This window comes from Lissotriton helveticus, chromosome 1_1 (genome assembly GCF_964261635.1).
Source record: "Lissotriton helveticus chromosome 1_1, aLisHel1.1, whole genome shotgun sequence".
NCBI classification, from domain to species: domain Eukaryota; kingdom Metazoa; phylum Chordata; class Amphibia; order Caudata; family Salamandridae; genus Lissotriton; species Lissotriton helveticus.
The window spans coordinates 1,082,692,144-1,082,717,337 of record NC_136057.1 but is presented as its reverse complement, the minus strand read 5'-3'; the positions used below and the strand labels follow the sequence as shown (position 1 = coordinate 1,082,717,337).

Sequence of the window (25,194 nt, the reverse complement as noted above, 5' to 3'; positions counted from 1 at the left end):
CCGGTTGTTGTTTTCTCTGAGGATAAGCGGAAGAGAATTCCATATTCTCGCAGCATTGTGTGAGAATAAGTGGCCGTCCCAGCGAGCCTTGTTTATCTTGGTCATAGTGGCTAGTTGCAATGAACTTGAGCGCAAAGCTCTGAGGGGAAGATAAGGGGTAGCCAAAGGGTGCATTATGGCTGGACCAGTTCTACGAATTGCTTTTTGAACAAGACACATAGCCTTAAATTGAACCCTTGCTGCCACAGGGAGCCAGTGTAACTTTTTTTAGGGCATTTTTGGCCGACTGCCAGCGAGGAATTTGAAAAAGCAGCCGGGCCGCACAGTTTTGAGTGACCTGGAGTTTATTAATCACTGCCGCCGGGGCTCCCAGATAGAGAGCATTACCATAGTCCAGGCGTGAGAGTATCAGGGCCTGGACCATGACTCTCCTTGCCTGGAATGGAAGCAAAGGGAGCACCTTCCGGAGCATTCTCATCAGCCCAAAACAGATGGATGCAGTTTTAGTAGCCTGAAAAGTAAAATCCAGTGATTTATCGAGCCAGACTCCCAGGCTTTTTCTCTCCGATTTAGGGAGGGGAGGGGGGCCTAAACATGTGGGCCAGAAGGAGGCCAGACTGGTAGGTGGAGAATTACCCAGTAACATGACCTCCGTCTTCTCTCCATTCAATCTGAGGTAGGAGGATTTCATCCATTTAGCCACTGCTTCCAACCATAGACTCAGCGTGCTAGACGACCCCTCAGAGTGGTCTAATGAGACCACCAACTGAGTGTCATCTGCGTAGGTGACAATACGAACGCCAAACGAATGAACTATCTCCGCTAGGGGCCTCATGTAGATGTTAAAAAGTGTGGGGCTCAGGGCAGAGCCCTGAGGAACCCCACACTTAAGAGGCTGTTTGGTGGATACAGCCTCGCCCTCAAACACCTGGAAGAAGCGTTCATCCAGGAAGGAAGCGAGCCATGCCAGGGCCGCACCCGACACTCCCATGCCCTTCAAACGATGTAATAAGATAGCATGGTTAACTGTCTCAAATGCGGCGCTGAGATCTAGTAATATGATGGCCGCTTTCCCTCCCTAGTCCAGCACCGATCGTGTCTCTTCGGTTACTGCTAACAAAGCTGTCTCAGTCCCATGTTGGGGACGGAACCCCGTCTGAGAGATACTTAACAGACTATTGGATTCCAGGTAATCTACTAGGATGTTGTTAATATGTTTTTCTAGCAGTTTACTCGTCCAGGGCAACAGGGAGGTAGGGCGGAAGTTAGCTAGATTATTTTGGTCTAATGTGGGCTTTTTTAAAAGAGCCCTGACCATTGCACACTTCCACCCAGTCGGAACTATGCTCGTAGCAATAGAGGTGTTAAGGACGTCGAGAAGAACAGGACTAATGACATTCATGGCCAAAGTGAGGAACTGAGGGGGTGCTGGGTCACTAGGGGATCCCGATGTAACTTTAGAAATTATTTCATTTATGGAAGTAAAGTCCAAAGGGGCGAAGCTATCAAGCATACTGGGAGCTGGGGTGATAGGGCCAGCTGTAGTAGTAACCTCCAATTCAAATCCATCCGTGGAAAAGGAAGAGTAGATGGTCTGAATCTTCTGGAAAAAAAAGGTTGCTAAGTTATTACAGCGAGCTAATGCCCCGTCTGATGACATTCGCTCGGGAGGAAGGGAAATCAGAGATTTAGCTATTTTAAAGATTTCTTTGGGTGCATTGGCTGCCAGGTTAATCTTTAACTCATAAAACTGAGCTTGAACAGATTTAATTTCCTTTTTATATAGCCTAATTGCGGCTCTGTAAACTGATTTCCTGATCTGAGAGCGATCTTGTCTCCATGCTCTTTCAAGTTTGCGACAGGATAGTTTCATTTCTCTCAATCCAGGGGTATACCAGGGGGCTACTTTTTGCCTCTTTATAGAGTGCAAAGGTTCCTTCGGGAGTGCTAAATTAAGAGAATTGGTAATCCAATTATTAAAAATAGTGTTGGCTAAATTAGGATTTGTGACCTCTGGAGGTTTGGATTCGGCAAGTGCTGATTCTCATTTGGAAAGGGTAAGTGTAGCCCATTTCCTGCCCCAATGTTTTTGAGGGTCTCGTATAGGGGGGCAGTTCGTCGTAGTCCAGGAAAATGGTATTAAATAATGGTCGGTCCAGGGCAATGGAACAGGCAATTCAGTATTAAGATTGTCAAGGGTACTGTAAATGTGGCTAATAGATGACCTTTGGTGTGAGTGGGAAGAAATCCCTTTTGTGCCAGGCCAATAGCTTGAAGATTTAGTCGGAGACGGTTAGCTGCTGAGTCGAGCGGATCGTCCAAATGAAGATTTAGATCGCCCAGCACTGTGAAATTAGCCGAGGAAATCACTAAATTAGCGGCTAGATCAGTCATATTCGAAACAAACTGGCCGATCGATAGACCAAGAGGCCTGAAAAGGAGTTGGTTGGAGATAGTGAACATTAAGCTCTCGCAAACTGACGTGGTAGAGGGGGTGGTGCGACATTTATATTGTTCTTTATAAATAATGGCTAACCCTCCTCCTCTACCCGTGTTGCGGTCGGATCTCTTCATTGTATAGCCCTGTGGGGTAGCCCAGACTGTAGTAGGATCGGCTTCCAACTGGAGCCAAGTCTCCGTTAAAAAGAGGGCATCGGGCTTAAGATCTTCTATTAACATGACCAGCTCCGTATGGTGTTTGGGCATTGATCTGCAATTTAGAAGAAGCGGCTTCCAGCTACGACAGGTAGCGTAGTTCCCTGTAAATTTAAGGGGTGCTTTCCAGTCGCAATGATTGCAACGGATCTTGCTATTTGTAGGGCGTACTGAATGCAGACAGTTGGAGTTAATAACTAATCTAGTGGCGTGTAAATATTGGGAATCATAAGTAATCAAATTGCCCACCATAATTCCGGGAATCGTGGGATCTGGGAGCGGATGGACGCGGACTGGCGCAGACTGGCTTCTCTTAGGCGCCTCTTCAGCGTGTCCAAGGCGCTACCGCTGCGCGTAACCGCTGCGCGATAAGGACAGGGGTCTTAAGTAGTCAGGGCTGAGGGAAGCCTAGAACGTCACCCTACTAAGATGGCCGCCCGCAATGGCACCACCAGGAAGTGAAGGCGCTTTGTTCTCCCTCCACAACAAACAGCATGAATTGCTGCGGTGGACCGGGGAGTCAGCGCACAATATGCTAGAGAATACAAACAGTTTTAAAATCCAACGAGGTTAAAAATCACTTGCAGCAATGACAGTTTTCCCCCAGCGCTAGCGCAATGATGTTAGAAATCAATTATGATCATGCGCGTCAGCGCTGGGGTCTTAAGTAGTCAGGGCTGAGGGAAGCCTAGAACATCACCCTACTAAGATGGCCGCCCGCAATGGCACCACCAGGAAGTGAAGGCGCTCTGTTCTCCCTCCACAACAAACAGCATGAATTGCTGCGGTGGACCGGGGAGTCAGCGCACAATATGCTAGAGAATACAAACAGTTTTAAAATGCAACGAGGTTAAAAATCACTTGCAGCAATGACAGTTTTCACCCAGCGCTAGCGCAATGATGTTAGAAATCAATTATCACTTTCATAAGGGAAAGTGGGTTTGTGGCTGTCTCCTATGCTGACGACACACAAATAGTTGTGTCCATAGCCAGCGATGTTGACCAAACCGCAAAAAAATTCAAGTCCTGTATGTTACAAATCAAGCAGTGGATGCAGAGTAACTGCTTAAAACTGAATGGAGATAAAAGCGAAGTAATGCTGCTTGGATCTGACGCCAATGTATGGACACCAGAATGGTGGCCAGATAGCCTGGGCAATTGCCCTTCTCCAGTTCAGAAGGTAAGGAACCTAGGTGTTACTTTGGGTAGTAAGCTTTCCTTCGATGCTCAGGCCAGCAAACTAACATCGGCGGTATGGTATATTCTGAAAATGATAAGGAAGCTCCTACCCTATATCCCGTTGGAAACCAAGAAAACGGTTGTAACAGCACTGGCATTATCAAGGCTAGATTACAGAAACGCACTGTATACTGGGGCCCAGGTCCAAATCATGGCTAAACTCCAACGTTTACAGAACGCAGCAGCCAGATTGGTGTTGGACGTCCCCAAGCACGATCTAATAGCCCACAGACTGGAGCACCTCCACTGGCTCCCGATTCCCTCAGCTCTTGTTTGCCATATAACCACCTGTGACCGTTAGTTCTCATCTAGTCTGTTCTTACTGCAGAGATACCATTTTGTTATTCATCTGGTCATGAATGGTGTCTCTTTCCTATTACTACTGTGGGTACTTTGGGCCTTCACACATTCCTGTCTTCACAATTCTCCCTATACTACCTTTATTCACAGATTGCGTGTTCATTGACCTGTGCCCCCGGCAGGATCCATTTCCCACAACTCACTCGATAAGTATTGTTTATATTGTTTATGTTTTCTTCGCTCGCCTTACATCTTCTCGAGTGGTTCACCTTCCTACTTCCTTGCACTCTACTTTGGCCAGACTAAAATCCATCCTGCCCTAAACTAACCCCCCTGCCACCGCATCTTTCCTTTTAACATTACTGAAGAGTGCTTTTCAGTAACTCCTCAGTGGCCTCTACACCGTCGACACGTTGGTTTGACGAATGAGTCCCTGACGTCACACTCGGAGTCAGACTATATCTGACGCTGAGCGGTGCAACCCGGCTTGCTCACGGACCGCAGAGACTTGGACTACGGCCATCACCTGGTAAGACATGACTATAACTGTGATCCCCATGGCGTTTGATAGGCCCATTTGTCATCACTAAACGGGTGCAGTATCTGTCATCCTTCACGCGTTCGGCTTTAATTGCAAGTCACCGTTGTTTCGTTTACATGCACGTCCCAGATTTGTTATCGCCCCTTAGTTCTGTGTATAACTCTCCCCTGTCTCAACCCTGACATCTGCCTCAGGCGTCCTCACTTTTGCTCCACTTTGCCTGCCCTGACATTTACTACCTGTGGGCCTCATCTGGGAGGACCCCTTAACTTTCAGCTATGTGCTTTTCTTTCTAAGCGCGTCCCGTGAACAGCACCATGTTAGCCGCCCCTCCCTCTCTCAATCCTCCCTGATCACACATATTCGCTATGTTTGCTAAGAGAATCGACTTTAATCGCACCCTTTTCTTCACCTAGAATTCCGAATTTGATTTTGACTGAAAAAACGACTTTGGTAAGCACTCATGACATTTATCCAAACTGTCTTTTTCTCATGTTCATATCCAACTTTATCTGCTCTTTTCTACCATTTTGACCTAAAATATAATACAGCTTTACATAACTAGCAGAATCAGTGAGCCCCTTTTACAACTAGGCCACCGTTTGGAATACTCTGTTTTATGACCCTGTATTATGCAACCTTGTCCTAAACCTTTCCCTTTTTGGCTTTTCAGTTTTATGTCCTTTCCAATTTGTTCCTAACAGCTTTTTCTGTGTATACCCATATTTTTGGGGCCCTCCCATTCATTCAAGATGATGCAATATTTAGGAATGTAATTACTACCAGTCCCAATCTTGTCATGTATTGCTATCATATATGCTATTCCTGTAGTTCATGTTGTCGTCTTTCTCCATATCAGTCCCCTTATCTGTATATTTTTATGTTTATTTTCAATTGCTTGTCTATGCTCTAATCATATAACCCATGTGTCCTTTTAGATTTATTGCTAGATCACCTTATTCATCTTCTCTCCTCTTTTCTCTGATCTCTCTATCTTTTCAAAACCCAACTTTTATCCACACCTCTGCTTTTCTCCTTTTCTGACATGTTCTTCTCCTCTCTCTGACGTGTTACTCAAACCTTTTTCTCTCTGCTTCACCACCCTATGTGCTCCATGATTCCGCTCCTTCTCTCACTATCATCATACATTTAAAAATTATTTAATTTTCTGTCTTTCTCCTTCTTGACTTCCCCAATGGGACCCTGTCCTTCTCACATAACCTTTCCCCTTGTTGACCCTATCAGCCTTGAAAAAGCCCATGGCTTAAATAGGCCAATTGGGTGAAACACGTGTCGGCTGTCCTTCTAAACTGTGAAAAATGAAATAAAACTTAACACGTTAAACTTTCAAGGAACGCCTGGATTTTCCTATGAATCTTTATTGACAATGGTGAGGGCACAATCCTCCACCTTCCTGTATATTTACTTCAACAATGGCTCTTGGGTGAAGCCTTTCGCAAGGATTGTGCCACAGTATACTTGGGCCATGACAATTGTAGCACCAAAATCTAGAAACCTCCACCCTAACAACGATTTATAGACTCTCCAAGCCCACTCCATAGAGCCATAATAGCAACTGTGTCTTTTGAGAGGAATGTCCCCCTCAAGAGCATCTGTAGGAGAGTTATATTAAGTGCTACACATGCATTATGTAAGCTTTGGTTCCTGAATCGGCATTTTATAAGTAGTTTGTCCTAGGTGTTCTGCATATCCTGACTCAGACCAATCCTTATTCGTTTATGCAGAGTACATTTTCCAATCAATGTGGTGAATGAGCTACATAACCATACAACGAAATGTCTCAGTGTGGTTCCAGCTTTATTTTTACATATACTGTGTACTCCTGCATATCCTAATCCAACAAATACAGTTTTCTGTATAAATGGACTGCTAGAGAGTTGAAAATGAGGATGAGATGCACATGGATGTAAGCAGGAAGGGATAGGGCTACACAGAAGCTCCATGTATATGCCTCTGCCATTGCCATTGTCTTGAGAGCAGTACAGTTTCAAATATGTCTATCTCCTAATCTAAGGGATCTAATGTTTGCAACCTAATCTGGAATATATTGTCACTAAACTTTGTTTGCATTTTTTCTTGTTTTGTCTTTTTAGTGGGTGCATATTCTTTTGCTCCTTCAAGAAGTAGTGCTCCGCTGCAACATGGTAGACATTGATGTATCTGTAATTACTGAAGTGGCCTTACGGTTGGCTGGACTATTTGAGAATTTAGCTGATTCAGTATCAAAATGTGGGAAATCAGGTAACTTTCCTTGCATTCCCAATGTGTTCATTGTTTGCTCTTGGCTTCAAATAGTTATCATCATCATACTACTTACCCTTTATTCCTACTGCTTATACCCCATAAATTCTATTTGTGTAAAATGATATGCTTCTGAGTAACCAATATATTTTTTCGGCTTGTAAGGAAAGTCAAGACTTTTTTTACCATAATTAACAATTGTTGCACCCTTCTTTTCAGTCCTCAAATAGACATCGCATGAAAACAGTTGATGAGGAAAGAATAATGACTGGAAAAATGTTGGGATTGCATATGCAACAGATTAATGTATGTCCCTTTCTTGGATGACATAGCACCTGTATAGTCAGTGATAGCACAACTCATAGCAAAGTAATCCTGGGCCTGTGGTTTCCTGGATGTCAGCAGTTTAGCAAATGTAAACACAGTCACAACATAAACAATACTTCAAGAACACTTTTCAGGAGATAAGTATATCTTTCTGCCTACATGTAACTCCTGAAATTAACCTGATCTACTACCCTGTATATATTTTTCCACCACTAGAAGTATGCACTGGCTATGGAGATGGGAATGTGGGTGTACTGCTTCGTCACTGGATGCCAATTATGCTTTTAATCTATAGAAATAGAAAAAGGAACATTTAAATATATGAAATCCTTGCTGAACTAGATAACATAAGATGTGGATTTGTAAAGTACACGTTCACCCAGAAGGGTATCTTGGTACTGAATAACAGATGTTTAATGTTACCCAACTCAATGGTACTATTTTTATCGACCTCTGAAGGATGAAAGGCCAAGTGGATCCTCTGGGATTTGAACCTTTGACCATGAGATCGAACACAGGCCTCTCTGGTGGATATATTAGTCCACTAAGCCACCAGACCCAGCTTGATGAGATGGGATATGCTATCTAATGTACATCTCCTCTCAGGATTATGGTCTGGAGGAATTCTATAGGAAATTCATTAAAACAAGAAACTAACACCAATGATTTCAATAAACAAAAACGATTGCAAGAATAAGAAATAGATCAATTTATGGTTGCCATAATGGCTCTGGATGCTACAGACAACAGCCTCTTCATGCAGATATCAGTGAAGAGACATCTTGCAAAGAAAGGCCAAAATTTGAGATGTAACTTTAGCAGACCTGAAGGGCAGCCTGGCATGGGCAGCTGGGACAATCCTTAGGAGTGTATGCACTGGATATGCAGGGCTTGTCTATTGTAGCGTGCTACCCAGCCTGGGTACCCGTCAATGACTGCACCACACATGTTGCTTGGTATTACACATTTTTATCCGTCTGCATGTAACTGAGAACTCAGCATTCGAAACTTGCCTGCATTGCATTCTGTTCTAACACTTATGTCACAGCTCTATGGAGTCGATCGGGAGCCAAAGGGGTTCTGTCATTGCTAACCTGCATGACTCTACAATATCCTCCTTAATGAAATAAAAAACAATTTTTTACAGAAAAATATAGATCTGTACAATTAAAGCTTTGTGGTGCTCGAACTGGCCGACCTGATTGTGTCGTTGGAAACTGGGAACAGCCACCATGAATGTCCACGATCTGCTTTGAGGATGTAGTGGCAACAGCATTTGGCGAGCGAGCACTCAATCTCCTTTTTCAAATACCAGGTTCTTTGCATGTCAGCTTCTATCGGCGTACACTTTCATCATCTGTTTGTAAACCAGGGGCCAGATGTACGACCGTTTTTTGCAGTTGCAAACGGAAAATCAGCCCGTTTGTGACCGAAAAATAGGTCTGCCAAATGTACAAACCCTATTTTGCGAGTCAGTAACCTATTACCGACTCACAAAATAGGATTTGCGACTCGCTATTAGGAAGGGATGCCTCAAGGCCGTCCCTTCCTAATAGCGAGTCGACTTCAGTATAGGATGGTTTTGCGACCGCAATTGCGGGCTCCAAAACACTCGCAGTTTATTTAAAGTCAGTCACAGACATGGTGGTCATCTGACCCTAGCAGGCCCCCATCCCTGAGAGTGCTAGCCATTCCCAATGGGGTCGTAAATTGCACCTGTCGGATGAGGAGGAGGATGACAGACCCTTCGGGTACGCCAGTAGCCCATCGCAACTCCATGAAAAATGTCAGGAGGATGATGATGAAGAGGGTTATGAAGAATATCACAGCATCATTACCAGCAAGGACCTCAGGAGGAGCTGGTCGCTATGCCATTCTCAATGATGATGGACTTGCAGTTCATGTTGCAAGATTATAAAAGGAGGTTTCCTCCGTCAGTAGTCCCTCAGGAAGTTCCTCTTTCATGTCCCTGTTACCACGGATTACGAGGAGCATGAGGAGGGGGAGCTAACGTAACCCCACAAAGAATGGGATGGGATGACTATCTAATCCCATCTCCACCATCACGATCTGCTTTGAGGATGTAGTGGCAACAGCATTTGGCGAGCGAGCACTCAATCTCCTTTTTCAAATACCAGGTTCTTTGCATGTCAGCTTCTATCGGCGTACACTTTCATCATCTGTTTGTAAACCAGGGGCCAGATGTACGACCGTTTTTTGCAGTTGCAAACGGAAAATCAGCCAGTTTGTGACCGAAAAATAGGTCTGCCAAATGTACAAACCCTATTTTGCGAGTCAGTAACTTATTACCGACTCACAAAATAGGATTTGCGACTCGCTATTAGGAAGGGATGCGTCAAGGCCGTCCCTTCCTAATAGCGAGTCGACTTCAGTATAGGATGGTTTTGCGACCGCAATTGCGGGCTCCAAAACACTCGCAGTTTATTTAAAGTCAGTCACAGACATGGTGGTCATCTGACCCTAGCAGGCCCCCATCCCTGAGAGTGCTAGCCATTCCCAATGGGGTCGTAAATTGCACCTGTCGGATGAGGAGGAGGATGACAGACCCTTCGGGTACGCCAGTAGCCCATCGCAACTCCATGAAAAATGTCAGGAGGATCATGATGAAGAGGGTTATGAAGAATATCACAGCATCATTACCAGCAAGGACCTCAGGAGGAGCTGGTCGTTATGCCATTCTCAATGATGATGGACTTGCAGTTCATGTTGCAAGATTATAAAAGGAGGTTTCCTCCGTCAGTAGTCCCTCAGGAAGTTCCTCTTTCATGTCCCTGTTACCACGGATTACGAGGAGCATGAGGAGGGGGAGTTAACGGAACCCCACAAAGAATGGGATGGGATGACTATCTAATCCCATCTCCACCATCACCTACTCAAGGGCCGGCGGATTCTCCACCAGTGGATATTGGTGAATTCCACAACTTGATGGAAAGGGCTGCAAAAAGATTTCAGCTGCCTATGAAGACAACTCAGGCAGAATGTTTTCTTTATGACTTTAAAGAGCCCTATCAAAAATTAGTCAGATCCATACCAATCATCGACCATGTATGGAAAGAAGGTTTACAAGTGATGACAACCCCAGCGACGGTTACACCTGTGCTCGCTAGGTTGGACAAGAAGTATAAGGTGCCTTTGGATGCTCCAGCGTGTTTGCTGGGCCATCCAAAACCGGACTCTATCATTTCGCAGGCAGCGCAGTAAAAATCGAAGAACCCGTCAGCACCTATTTTTGCACCTCCGGACAGGGAGGGACGGCGTTTGGACAATGCTTGTAAAAGATTCTCCTCAATGTCAGCTCTCCTAGTCCGAGCAGCTAATGCCCTTGCCATCCTGGGCATATATGACAGGCAGATGTGGTGCGATATAGCACCATATGTTGACCTCCTGCAGGTAGACAGTAAACAGGAGGCGAAGAAGATTCTGCAGGAAGGTGAGAGGACTTCAGCTGAAGTCATCGAGTGTGCCATGGACATAGCTACCACAGTCTTTCGTTCCATAGGAGGGGCAGCAGTTTTACGGTGCCACGGTTGGCTGAGGGCCACTGCCTTTAGACCGGAGGTCCATAATAAGATTCTGGATCTACCTTTTGATGGGGAGGATTTATTTGGACGTCTGGTAGATGAGACCCTGCAGAGTATTAAAACGGAAACGGATACGGCAAAGACCTTGGGTACTTTGCAGCATTGGAAGGTGCCCTTTCTAGGCGCCCATGGAAGAGAACAACCATATTATAGAGGTGGATACCAACAAGGAAGATACACTTCCTATTCTTCCTCATCACAGCACTACCGGCAGCAATACGGCCAGACGCAGTCTGGATACTACTCTAAGTCCGCTCCCAGAGGACGAGGACGTTGTCCAGGTAAAGACAACAACAAAAGACAATGACAGCCTTCAAACTCCGGATTTTTTATCCTCCTAACCCATCAAAGGTTCCCCTGGGTGGCAGAGAATAACATTGGACAAATGGGTCCTCCACATAGTAAACTTCGGACATACTCTAGAATTTCTACACTTCCCTCCTCTCACGCCACCTACGTATCAAGAAGTCAAACACCTAACTCAAATGTGTCGGGAGATTCGGGCAATGCTCCGAAAGAGAGCAATAGAACCGGTACCGAACTCCCAAAGAGGGAAAGAATGTTATTCCCGTTTCTTCTTGATCCGGAAGAATGCTCTCAAGTGGCGTCCGATCCTGGACCTACGGTCTCTAAATGCCTATCTCAAGAAACAGTCATTCAGAATGGTGACCCTCCAAGATATTCTGCTACTCTTAAACCCAGGAGATTAGATGACCTCCCTAGATTTACAGGATGCATACTTCCATATCCCCATCCATCCTTCCCACAGAAAATACCTTCCATTTACAGTGGCCAAAAAACATTACCAGTTCAAAGTGCTGCCATTCGGCCGCAAATCTGCCCCAAGAATGTTTACAAAATGTCTGGCACCCGTGGCAGCGTATCTCCGAAGACAAAAACACCAAATATTCCCATACTTAGACAACTGGTTGATAAAGCCACCATCGCAGAAAGAGGCTCAAGTTTCAACTTTGGCTTGCATGGATTTGTTTGCAGACCTGGGTATGACTTTAAACGTAGAGAAATCATCTCTTCAACCATCCAGAAGGATCACGTTTCTGGATGCAATCCTAGATACGTCGCAGAACAAGGCATTCCCATCAACAGAAAGACAATTGGGACTCGTCTCTCTGGCCAAAGAGTTCAGGAGAAGAAAGTGTCTTTCAGTCCAAAAATACAAATCACTTCTGGGTACGATATCTTCATGCATACCACTCATTCCCCTGTGTTGATTGAGAATGCACCCGTTGCAAGAGGCTCTAGATCTACAGTGGTGCCAAGCAAAGGGATCCTTCGAGGACAAGGTCAAAGTCACGCAACCAATGTTGCAGGCAATAGCGTGGTGGACTCACAGAAACAATATCTCGGTGGGTCTTTCCTTCCTGATCGAATCAGCTCCACTAGTGGTTACCACGGATGCCTCTCTCAAAGGATGGGGAGCAGTCCTCCAGGAGTTACAAGTCAGCAGCCGATGGAAACAAAAGGAACAACACTTTCACATAAACCTGTTGGGGTTGAGGACAATAGGATTGGCATTGTTGGCCTTCCTGCCAAGAATGGAAGGAAGATCGGTGTTAGTGCTGACAGACAACACGACCGCAATGCACTATATAAACAAACAGGGGGGCACAAGATCGCTCTCTCTGTCAAGAGAAGCTCAGAAAATATGGAAATGGGCTATAACTCACAAGGTAACTCTGAAGGCTGTACATCTTCCAGGGGATCAGAACACGATAGCGGACACTCTCAGCAGGCAAAAGATGACCTGTCACGAGTGGGAACTCGATCAGGAAACACTACTGACAATCTTTGCCAAATGGGGAGTACCAACAGTGGATCTGTTTGCCTCAGCCCAGAACAAGAAATGCCAATTCTTTGCAAGCTGGCATCATCAAAGGGGATCATGGGGGAATGCGTTTTCGATGGCATGGTCAGGCGTCTTTGCCTACGCTTTTCCGCCGATTCCCCTCCTGCCGCGAGTACTCACGAAGATGAATAAAGAACCGTGCAGGATAATACTAATAGCCCCTTGGTGGCCAAGGCAGCAAAAGTTCACGGAACTGCTCCTTTTACAAGAGACAGAGCCAATACGTCTACAGCCAATACCAGAACTATTGACTAGGGCTCAGGGACAAGTACGGCATCTAAACCCGACATCACTGCAATTAGCAGCCTGGCTCATGAGTAAAGAAAATGTCATCGATTAAACATTCCAACAGAATGTAGAGAGATCCTAGCAAGGGCAAGGGCTGAAAGCACTAATACGACATATAGGATGAAATGGAAAAGATTCTGCTTGTGGTGTCAGGAGAATGACTTACATCCTTTGCAAGCAGAGGCACATCAAATCATCCCATATTTACTAAGGCTGGCAAAGTTTGGATTGGCCCATGCTTCTATTAGCGTGCAATTGGCGGCGATTTCTAAATACAGGAGAAGTTCAAAGGGTCCATCTCTGTGGTCGGAGAGAATTGTAAAGCAGTTCATGAAGGGATTATTTAGAGTCTACCCACCTGTCAGGCCTCCACCTCATATGTGGCAACTGAATATTGTTTTATCACAATTGATGAAGCCACCATTTGAACCAATTCATAAAACTGATCTAAAATTCCTATCCTGGAAGGTGGCTCTATTAATAGCTCTGACATCAGCCAGGAGAGTGGGAGAAATACAGGCACTTACAACGCAATAACCTTTTCTGCAATTTAGAGAGAACAGGTTGGTGCTGAGAACAAATCCGAGATTTATTCCAAAGGTGCCAACGGATTTACACTTGAATGAGCCATTGATCCTTAAAAGATTCTTTCCTCAACCATCTACAGCGGCAGAGAGAACTCTCCACACTTTGGATGTTCAGCGTTGTCTGAAATTTTATTCACAAAGGACAAGAACTTTCAGAAAATCAACACAATTTTTTGTGGATTTTAGTGCCCCAGGAAAGGATTCCCGTTGTCAAAACGGGGAATTGCACGATGGATCTCAAACACCATTCAATTCTGTCATCAGGCGGCGGGAAAGCTGTTGACTGCACGTGTTCGTGCACATTCAACAAGAGCGGTATCAACCTATACTGCTCTGTTTTCAGGCGTTTCTATTCAGGACATCTGCAGAGTGGCTACCTGGAGGAGTACGCATACCTTTACCAGACATTACTACCTGGATGCCCACGCCAGAAGCGATGTAGCAGTGGGACAAGCTGTACTAAGGAACCTTTTCCAATAACGGTGAGCCTTCTTGTCATCCCTCCTTCCTTGGTTGGTAAGCTAAGCACATTTTATTATTGTACACTGTTTGTTTTAACATTTATGAGCAATTGATCTATGAACATTTTTTATGCAGCTATTGCTACGAGAGAAAGACAAGTGTACCTGTTTGGGAGAAGTAGGTGACAAGACAAAATGTGCTATGATTTACTGCTCGCTATTTTGATTCAGGTACGTGAATCTATGAAAGCTCCAATACTGGAGTAAGAAAACAAGTTACTTACCTGTAACTGTAGTTCTCCAGTATTGGAGAACTACTGACAGGCTCACCTTGGATTAGGCACAAAGAGTGTTATAGCACAAGTGCCCGGAAATCTGAGGGGCAAAAGGTTCTCTCAGGAGGGTTCTAGAGGGTGAGGAGCTCTGATTGGCGAAGGGAAAAGTTTGGTGCTTTTTTACATAACAAAAGTTATGGGTTACAAAAGAGAAATGGGCCTAGGCCTTTTTTCAGTTAGCTATACTGCTAGGTATTGCTTTTTATATACCGGAGACTCCCGTCTCGACGACGGGGAAATGATTCAGGTATGTGAATCTATGAAAACTTCCAATACTGGAGAACTACAGTTACAGGTAAGTAACTTGTTTTCTTTTGGTACAAGAAAGGGGTTAAGCCCAATTTAGATGGGGCTTAGGTTAAAGTTGTTAGACAAAAAAGAGAAATCCGGCCACCAGTTTTTAAGCACTGCTATGTATTTAAGCAGAATATAGACCAATGCACTTAGTTTCCTTGGTCCTGGTAAAATTGCTCTTCCCATTGGTTAAAATATTATATCAAAACATTAATAATTTTTACATGCCTGAAAACACATTGACACACTGTTTGAAAAAACTGTCAAAAGTGCATTCAAAAATCTTTTTAAAACAATTATAGTGCTAAAAAAAACAATACATGTGCTTTACCAAATTATACAATGAAACATTAGGATATCAAAATTTCTACTCATTACACATTACACCAGCCTATTTTAAAAAAAGCAATATCAACACTGAGTACTCTAACTGCACTCTATTTACTTTCATTTCACGAGAGTTGCTCGCCATAGGGAAAGCAAGATTTGTTGTGGTCTGTGGGGATGAATCAATGTTGAATGTCCCCGAAAAACATCAACTATGTAATTAAGTGTGCATGCCACACAATATATATTGGAAAAATAAATCAACAAGTGAACCAAAGAATTGTCCAACATCGGTCTCGTATCAAAAAACAAATTATGACAGCTCCAATGGTGTCTCACTTTGTTGAAATGAAGCACACAGAAAGAGATTTTGTTTGGACAGTGCTATCAGCATAATCCGCCCTGCCAAAAAAAAGAGGCATACATTATCCTCAAATCAACAGCACCCAGAAAGGGTAAATGAAATGTCCGAATCAAAAAAATCAAGCTCCTAAGAAACACACACGTGGCAAGACTGCATCTAATTTCTGGTAATACAAACATATGGGCCAAAAACGACATCACCCAACATTCCCCATACTGGGATCCTAGGATACTAATGAGGAAATAATGAGATCACATGTGTTCCAAACCGGAAGTGAGAAAATGAAGAAATATGCAGCTACAAGCGAGCGTTTACATACAACCCAGTGACAAATTGTTTCGAATGCACTGAAGACAGTTGTATCAAATAGTGTGTCAATATGTTTTCAGGCATGTAAAAATGATTAATGTTTTGATATAATATTGTAACCAATGGGTAAAGCAATTTAACCAGGACCAAGGATACTAAGTGCATTGATCTTTAGTCTGCCTAAATAAATAGCAGCGCTTAAAAAGTGGTAGCCAGATTTCTCTTTTTTGTCTAAAACCAATATGATTTTGATCATTTGGTTGTCTGCTGTGCAAGGATAGCACCTAACTCAATGGGGCTAGCATCAACAACAACCTCTGTATGGAGCTTTGGGTTGAAGTATGCCATTTCAGTAGCATTCTCAATGGCTTGTTTGATTCTTTTGAAACTTTTCTCACATTCATGTGACAAGTGAAAAGGAAAGGTTTCCTTCATCAAGTTTCTCAATGGAGCACTTACAGTGGCAAAGCCTTGTATGTACCTGGAACAGCAACTAACCATACCAAAACAATTAATGTAACATTGAAGCATCTTGTGGAGGATCTGCATTTGACAGTACTTGTACTTTAGCTGAACCGGGTGTCATAGCCCCATCAAAAAAGATATGACCAAAGAATTTAGCTTTGTCTTATAGAAATTGCATTCGTATGCATTAAAAGTCAAACCTGCATCAGCAAGTAAACAGCAAACTTGTGTGAGAGCTTTATCGTTCTCCGTTTGTGTATCTCTGAAAACCATTACATCATTGCTATAATTTTAAACACATTTATGACAGGCTGTATGATACGTCAAATGGTGTCTTGAAAATATTTGCCAGATGATGACACACCAAAACGTAATCTTTTATATCAAAATAGTCATACATACATAGAAAAGGTTGTACTGTACCTGATATTTTCTTCGAGTTCCAACTGATGGTATCCTTTATTTAAGTCAAGGCACGAGAAGACCTTTGCACCATTTAGTTGCGCTATCAAATCAACAATGATGTCGTTCTCATTTAATTGCCTTGTTCGTCTGACGCATGTGAACACATATGTGTACAGCTCCTTCACTGTCCTTTTTTGGCACTACCACTATGGGAGAAACCCATGGACGTGGACCAGTAGAATGCTCAATGATATCTTATTAGAGTAATGATTCAAGCTCTTTTTCAACTGCATCTTGTAAATGAAAAGCAATTTGCCTATGTCTTTGAGCGACAGGACGGAGGTCCCCATTAAAATGGAAATCTACTTTTTAATAGTCTTAAGCTTTCGCAAACCATGAAACATTGAAGGAAACTGACATATTATTTCGTGGTTACCAATCATATTGTAGTTCACTGAAACCAGTTCCATATCAGCAGCAGAGCTAAAACTGAGTAGTCCGGCACTTGATGCTGTACCTTGACCCACATGGATGGGTGCTTGCACCTTTATTTTCTTGTGTTTAGTTTTCACTACAAATAAACCTTCACTTTTAAGTGGCATTGATGCACACCCTCCGTTGTGGTAACAGATACAATTAATTGTATTTGTTCTCAAGCATAAGGGTTATCAATGCACCATTGTCGATAGTGAAAGGTATCGAACAACCATTCACTTTCAGTGTAATTTTCAGGCAATGTTTGAATGACTTTGGTGTTTTGGCATGTCGACTTTTCTTTGACTGACATTTTTCTTCACAGGCAGCCAGCCCAACATGCACATGCTTTTCTGAGGTAAAAATTGACATGGCACAATCCTCTTCTTCTTAATTTTCACTTGATACTGACGCTGCAGAACTGTTAGACAATGATTTCTGTGATGATCAACATCGTTGAGTGTCGATTTGCCTCTGCTGAGGTTGCCTCTTGGTCTTATGTGCATGCTTCTGTCTTGCTTCGCCTTTGAGATTATACAGAATCTCTCACACGGTGGCTCAAACACGGCGAAGCAGGAGACAAAAAACACAACAACACCTAGAAAAGGGTTTTATTTTACAAAATGCAAAGACTCTCTTTTTAGAATAAGGCTTGGGGTTTATTTATGCAATGCTCTCTAACAGAAAGGCTTTCTCAAATGCCAAATGCACAACATTCAAATACACAGTAAGATATAAATATTTATATGCAAGCAATAATAACATACTTGGTAAATGCAACAGTTAAATCCATGAATAAAACTGATGGTTAAACAAGCAGCAAATAATATGAGATAAGACTCAAGTGAATATACTGGACGTCCTCAAAAGAATAATCAGAATGATATATACACTGAATGCATCACATGATTACTTTGGATTTGCACCTCACTCATCCACACATCACAAAGAAAACACTTCAAATGAACAAAGCCACTAGCCACACATCACAATGGCAGTAATCAAAACTCAAACACCTCAAATGACCACAGCCACTGGAACCACGCATCACAATGGCACTAGTCACCTCCACTGATCGTTCACTCGACATCCTTGCCAATTCACGGTGGGGGCCTGTTCACAGCTGGCTTGGACTCTCGACCGGGGCTCAGGTTCCATTTGTCTTACAGCAGTACGTCTACTCTGTAAGTGAGCTCCCAACTCAGCTGTCAACAAACCTCAGCTTTATAGTCTCAAAACACACACTAGAAAATTTGAGAGTCTTCCTCCCTGCACCAAAGGAATCTTACTGGAACTGGCCAGCTTCCAGGCAAGCATTCCACGGCCAGAAAGGAATTCTCATGTCCCCTCTACATTCTTGCATGTTCCAGCCTTTATCTTAACTAAGCTCATGAAAGCCTTCCAGGGTACATTTAACAATCTCTCACAAAAACAATCCTTGAAGGTGATTAACCCAAACAATTTGCGAGCCTGGGTGTGCGCACAGAAAAAGCTCAGGCCAGGCAGAGTCAGAATTCAGGATGACATGAGGCCATGTCAAAGCCAATAGTAAGAAATGTATATTTCTTCTCAGGGTACAACACAGTGCACATTTGTGCACCACTGCTTATAGCATCACATACTTCATCTCTCAATGTACTACATAGTGCACATTTGTGCACCACTGCTCATAACTCTGCACTTCGGGACCAAAAAGTACATTCCCCACCTCTCTCTCTCTCTCATGCTTTGAAATGCACATCCCACACGTTCTGTTCTTGGCAAGGCTCTCCTATTCCATGACAGCTCTCACTGAAAGACTGCAGGATTACAAGAAAGAAACCTTTAAGAGAAACAAGGCATATGCAAGACGTCATAGACTGAGACTGGGATAAAATAACACACCCAAGTCAAGTAAAATAATGGTAGTCAAAGGTCATCACAAGGTGCCTGACCACAAGAGTGCCTTTAGCACTTCAGCTTCGAATGGACTATTCGGGCGGCCATTTGGTTGGTGTGATGCACTGACTTTTTCCTTCGCTTTGCAAACTGTCACAAAATGGTTCTCCTTCCCACAGCCTTTACTTATTTGTTCAATGGCGGGACTATACCTTTATGCAGAAACAAAGATCTACACGTGAAACACAACTTCTTTTTACATGTAGACATCACTTTGTGTCCTTCAGTCTTTTGTTTCGGCTTACTTTTCACCCTCATGACTGATTCACTCTGCGCACCTCTGGCCTCAGCATTCATCATCTAAATGAATCTGACAAGCATCCATCAATAACTCTGGGGTGTATAGCTTCGTCATCATTAAATTCATTACAGTGTTTGATGAGGGTATTGAGTCTTTCCACAAATTCATCAATTGTTTTGCCAACTTTCTGGTATTCTTGACTGGAAATATATCCACATTTGGCATTGGATTGAACTTGAGATTCAACGCTTCAATAATCTGATGGTATGTGAATTTGTCAGTTTGAAGCATTTCCTTTAAGACTTCTTTTACACCTTCACAAGCAAGATTTTTGAGATACTTGATAATATTTTTGTTATCAATTTCTTCAAGTGCATCAATGAAATCATCAAATGTCTCAATCCAAGCAGTCCATCTGCTGCTGATATTTTGCTTTTTGTTGGTACCAAATGATAGAGGCGATTTCAGAAAGGCAGCAGCATTGTAGACCTGTGTGAAACTTACTGAGGTTGAGGGTAGCGTGCTCTCTGACACCGTGTGGTGACCTTGTTCGTGCAAACCCATTCTGAGGCCTTGTGACGTGCTTGCCTCTGGGTCATATTTAATAATTACTGAGAACGTGGCTTTCTTCCCCCTTGGAAAATCAATCCTTCACTACTGAAAACGCCGATCACAGCTTGCACTCTTCAAAGACCTTTGAAGTTGTTTTGATCCCACTCAGCAGCTTTGGTGTTGAGCCACTTCGGGTACAGATGGCTCAGTAAGCACAACCCTGGGCACTTCTCCTTGAGCCACTTAACCGAGTGCTGTGGTATGATGACTCTCTTTAATGGGTTCTGTTAAGTTGATTATCATTTCTTTTCTAAATGTTACTTTCCACTCTCTGACACCCAGTTGATCTCCGCTTGTTTAGCTGTTTGCAATTACCAATGGGTGAAGCAGATGTTTCGAATGAAGCATTAAAAGTGTCTTTATACTGGCATTTTACACAGCCTTGTGTGCACATAGGTTACATAGAATTAGTTGGAATGATTAAGCAACATGAAGATAACTTTTCAGCCAATGTATTTCAACTTAGGTTTGTAAGGAAGCAATTTCTTAATGAGTATTGGAGTGAAATGAGTTCATATTGCCATGTAAGCCTTTTTGTATGAGAATTACCACTTTGTTTATTGGAAGGAATGGGTGGCAATTACTTGACTTCAGCTGTAATGCACACCCTTCTTGAAGCTACTCCTAGTGTAGTGTAGTTCCTATCATCCCAATAGGCTCTGCGCATTGGAATAATATCTTCAATAGTATAGACGTAGGACAGAGGCTAACTAGGTCTTCTACTGTCGATATTAGACTTAAAGTTATGTGTGTGCCAGCTAGCTCCGAGTTCACTAGAAACGTTCTCGAATAGACAAGGAGTTTAACCTCTCTGGATAGACAAGAAGGGATTTAGTTTCTGACAACCATAGAACATGACAACTTTGCTCTCCCCTAATCAAGAGTGTATCTCTAGAGTCGTGTGAAAACAAAAGACAACTTATTTTACTCAGTCAGTTCAGTGCATTCTTAGTTTCACCAGATTGTAGAGAAAAGGAAGAGATGGGCGTGTTCAATAAAAGATGTTATTTATTGATCAGTCTCTTTTCTCATACAAGAGAAATGAATCGCTATTATTGCAATACTTATTGTTAAGTAAAGTGCATACAGTAATAACAGAATTATAAAATAATACTGTAAAAGCATTGATATGGTTTCTTAGCCATATGATACTTAAAATGGATAAAATAGATACATACATATATACATTGACTAATCGTACTCAACTGGTGCTTCTAACTACGCCTACCCCAATGTACCTGACCTAAGCCTAATACGTGGCGGGAGTAGATCAAGTCAAGTCAAGTCAGAATTTATATAGCGCACTACATACCCATAGGGTCTCAAGGCGCTTGAGGAGGGGGGGGAGGTTTACTTATCGAATATCCATGTTTTAAGTTGTTTTCTGAAGGCTAGGTGGTTTTGAGTAAGGCGGAGGTGGATGGGAAGGGAATTCCAGGTCTTGGCCGCTAAGTAGGAGAAGGATCTTCCTCCCATGGTGGCTTTGTGGATGCGCGGAACAGCGGCGAGGGCTTGGTTGGACGAACGCAGCTGGCGGGTGGGGGTGTAAAAGGAAAGGCGCGTGTTGAGACAATCAGGTCCAAGTTCGTATAGGGCTTTGTGTGCGTGGGTGAGGAGACGGAACGTTATTCTCTTGTTGACTGGGAGCCAGTGAAGGTCTTTCAGGTGAGCGGAAATGTGGTCTGTGCGGGGGATGTCTAGTATGAGTCTGGCTGAAGCATTTTGGATGCGTTGGAGTTTTTTCTGTAGTTTCGCGGTGGAACCGGCGTAAAGGGTGTTTCCGTAGTCCAGACGGCTTGTAACCAGTGCGTGGGTGACCGTTTTTCTTGTTTCGGTGGGGATCCAGTGAAATGTTTTTTTGAGCATGCGTAGGATGTTGAAGCATGAAGATGAGACGGCGTTGACTTGTCTGGTCATCGAGAGTGAGGAGTCCAGGATGATGCCCAGGTTCCGTGCGTGGTCCGTCGGTATGGGGGCTTTTCCTAGGGCCGTTGGCCACCAAGAGTCGTCCCAGGCGGAGGGGGATGAGCCTAAGATGAGGACTTCCGTTTTGTCCGAGTTCAGTTTCAGACGGCTGTGCTTCATCCACTCGGCTACTTCTTTCATCCCTTCGTGTAGGTTGGTTTTGGCGGTGGTTGGGTCTTTGGTGAGTGAGAGGATCAGCTGAGTCTCATCAGCGTAGGAGATGATGTTGAGGTTGTGTTGACGTGCGATGGTTGCGAGGGGGCTCATGTAGACGTTGAAGAGGGTGGGGCTGAGTGATGATCCTTGCGGGACGCCGCAGATGACTTCGGTGGCCTCTGACTTAAAAGGGGGGAGGCGGACTCTCTGAGTTCTTCCAGCGAGGAACGAAATGATCCAGTCCAATGCTTTTCCTTGAATTCCGATGTTTCTGAGGCGTTGTATCAGGGTGCTATGGCAGACTGTGTCGAAGGCTGCGGAGAGGTCAAGCAGGATAAGGGCGACTGTGTCTCCATTGTCCAGTAGTGTTCGGATGTGGTCTGTTGCTGCGATGAGGGCGGTCTCGGTGCTGTGTTTGTCTCGGAAGCCAGACTGTGAGGAGTCGAGTGATTTGTTAGTTTCGAGGAAGGTGGCGAGCTGATTGTTAATGGCTTTCTCAATGACTTTGGCAGGGAATGGGAGGAGCGAGATGGGGCGGTAGTTTTTGAGTTCGGTGGGGTCAGCTGTGGGTTTCTTCAGAAGGGCGCTGAGTTCGGCGTGTTTCCAGCTATCTGGGAATGTGGTGGAGTTAAGGGAGAAGTTGATGACATCTCGGAGATGGGGTGCGATAATGGAGTCTGCTTTGTTGAAGATGTGATGGGGACATGGGTCAGTAGGGGATCCTGAGTGGATGGAGTTCATCAGGCGAATGGTCTCTTCTGTGGTGATTGGGTTCCATTCGAGAAGGATATTCGGAGGATGTAACGGTTCGGAGGTGAGTGGGGTGGATTGGTTTACAGGTGTGTTGTCAAAGCTGTTATGGATGTCGGCGATTTTGTCATGAAAGAATGAGGCAAGGGAGTCGCAGAGGACTTGAGAGGGGGTGATGTCGTTAGAGCTGGCGGTGGGGTTGGTGAATTCTTTGATGATGTTGAAAAGTTCTTTGCTGTTGTGGGCGTTGTTATCTAGTCGGTCTTTGAGCGCTGATTTCTTGGCTGACCGGATTAGTTGGTGGTGTTTGCGGGTGGCGTTTTTGAAGGCGGCTTGGGTGATAGTGTTTGGGTCTGTTTTCCAAGTTTTCTCAAGGGAGCGGCAGAGCTTCTTGGATTTCTTAAGGTTATCGTTGAACCAGGGGGCGTTCTTGCTATCTTGCTTGGTTTGATGTTTTTTCAAGGGTGCTAATTTGTCGGCCGTTTGGGTTAACCATTGTGTGAGGTTGATGGCGGCTTGGTTAGGGTTCGTTGAATGGGCAGGGGGTTTTTGAAGAAGCGATGTTGAGATCTGGTCGATGGTGATTTTGTTCCAATTTCTTCGCAGAGTTGGTTGAGGGTGGTTGTGGGTCGAGGTCTTATTGTAAATAAAGTGGATGCAGCTGTGGTCCGTCCAGTGGAGGGGGGTGGTATGAGTGAAGGAGATATGCTTGCTGGAAGTGAAGATAGGGTCGAGTGTGTGTCCTGCATAGTGAGTGGGGGTGTTAACAAGTTGTTTGAGTCCGAGATTGGCGAGATTGGCCAGAAGGGTGGTGGTGTTACTGTCGTTGCTCTTTTCCAGATGGAAATTGAGGTCTCCCAGTAGAATGTATTCTTCTGAAGGGAGGGCGTGTGGGGTGATAAAGTCAGTGATGTCTTCGCTGAATTTTGTACGGGGTCCTGGTGGCCTGTAGAGGAGGGTGCCCCTAAGTGTTGTCTTGGGGTCGGTGTGGATCTGGAAGGGAAGGTGTTCGGCGATAGCGAGGTTGTCATCTGAGCTGGTTGAGACGCGGATGGTATTCTTGTGGACGATGGCGATGCCTCCTCCTGTTTGGATGGGGCGGTCCTTACGGATGATCTTGTAGCCGTCCGGGATGGCTATGGTGATGTCTGGAGCTGAAGAGGCATTCATCCAGGTTTCTGTTAGGAAGGCGATGTCCGGAGAAGTGGTGTCGAGTAGGTTCCAAAGGTCGATGGCGTGTTTGTGAACCGAGCGGGTGTTGAGAAGGATGCATTTTAGGTGGTTGGTTTTGGCTCTCTGTTTGGTGTTTGTGGATTTTTAATGGGACGTGACGCAGGTAAATTTGCAGGAGTGGCAGGTGAAGGGTCCATGGGTGTGTCCTGGTGCTGCTTGGGCGCAGTTAGTGAGTCGGCCGGGGTTGAGTGCAAAGAGGGAGGAGGCGTCGTATGTAATGCGGGGAGGGTGGGTGAAGCGGGGACCAGGGGGTCTGGCTCTGGGCGCGGTCCAGGCGCGGACGGGTGTAGACGGGCTTACCTTTGGCGCACCTTCGGCGCGACTGGGGCGCGATCGCTGCGCGTGAACGCTGCGCGCAAGAGCATCTGTCATATATAGATAGTGGAGGGGCGAGGGAGGAGCAGCTGGGAGACGGGTGCGGGGCGGGAAGTCGAGGCAAAACAACGACAAGCAAACAGTCAAAATGGCAGCGAGCCAAAAAGCGCTACAGGACGAGATGCGGTACGGCGCTACAATCAGAAATCAATCTGAAGTGCAGCAAGTCAGGTAATAGGCGCTACAATGCCTAGCAGCTTTAATAAAATAAGTACAAGCAAGTACAAGCAATGCGTGCAGAGCTACAATGCCTAGCAGCTTTAATTAAATAAGTGCAAGCAAGTACAAGCAATGCGTGCAGAGCTACAATGCCTAGCAGCTTTAATTAAATAAGTACAGGCAATGCGTGCAGAGCGTGATCTAAACGATACCAGCTGATGTGAGGGGAGCAGCGAGGGGAGCGACCGCTTCGCCGAGGCTCAGGACGGTCACCGGTAGATAAGTAGCAGTTTAAGTTAAGTTTGCTTTGCCAAGGGTCTGCTTCAAGAATTCTCTACTAAGGATTATTCAGTTCAGTACCTGGGAGTTTAGAAGGCTGGAGGGCTGGTATCTCTATCTCAGGTCTTGATATTCTAGCTGCCTGCGAGGGCTGCTTGGAAGTGCCAGAGCTGGATTTCTCGGCAGGAGAAAAGGCAGCGTCTCTCTCTCTCAGCGCGTCAGAAAGGAGGGGCAGCTGTGGGCTTCGCTGTCAGCTGGGCTCCTCGGCAAGTCTCGCTGCTCCAATCTTGTCACCACGTCGTGTGTTTGCTTAAGGCAATGTCGGTATTATTTATACCTGAAAGGTGCCGGGATTGACGTAAGGATGGACATAAATACGTCAAT

General features: G+C 44.6%; 1 protein-coding gene across 5 annotated transcripts in view; it reads left to right on the top strand.

Moving 5' to 3' along the window:
• The window catches only part of CFAP54 (cilia and flagella associated protein 54), a 2,603,731-nt gene that overhangs the window by 449,988 nt on the left and 2,128,549 nt on the right, over positions 1-25,194 (top strand). For all 5 annotated transcript variants that reach the window (XR_013608312.1, XR_013608313.1, XM_078677994.1 and 2 more), the window contains exon 15: positions 6,850-6,997. Coding sequence is in view for 3 of the 5 variants with exons in the window: in XM_078677994.1 (XP_078534120.1) it covers positions 6,850-6,997 (148 nt within the window). In the remaining 2 variants the exon portion in view is untranslated. The remainder of the gene's footprint in view (positions 1-6,849; positions 6,998-25,194) is intronic.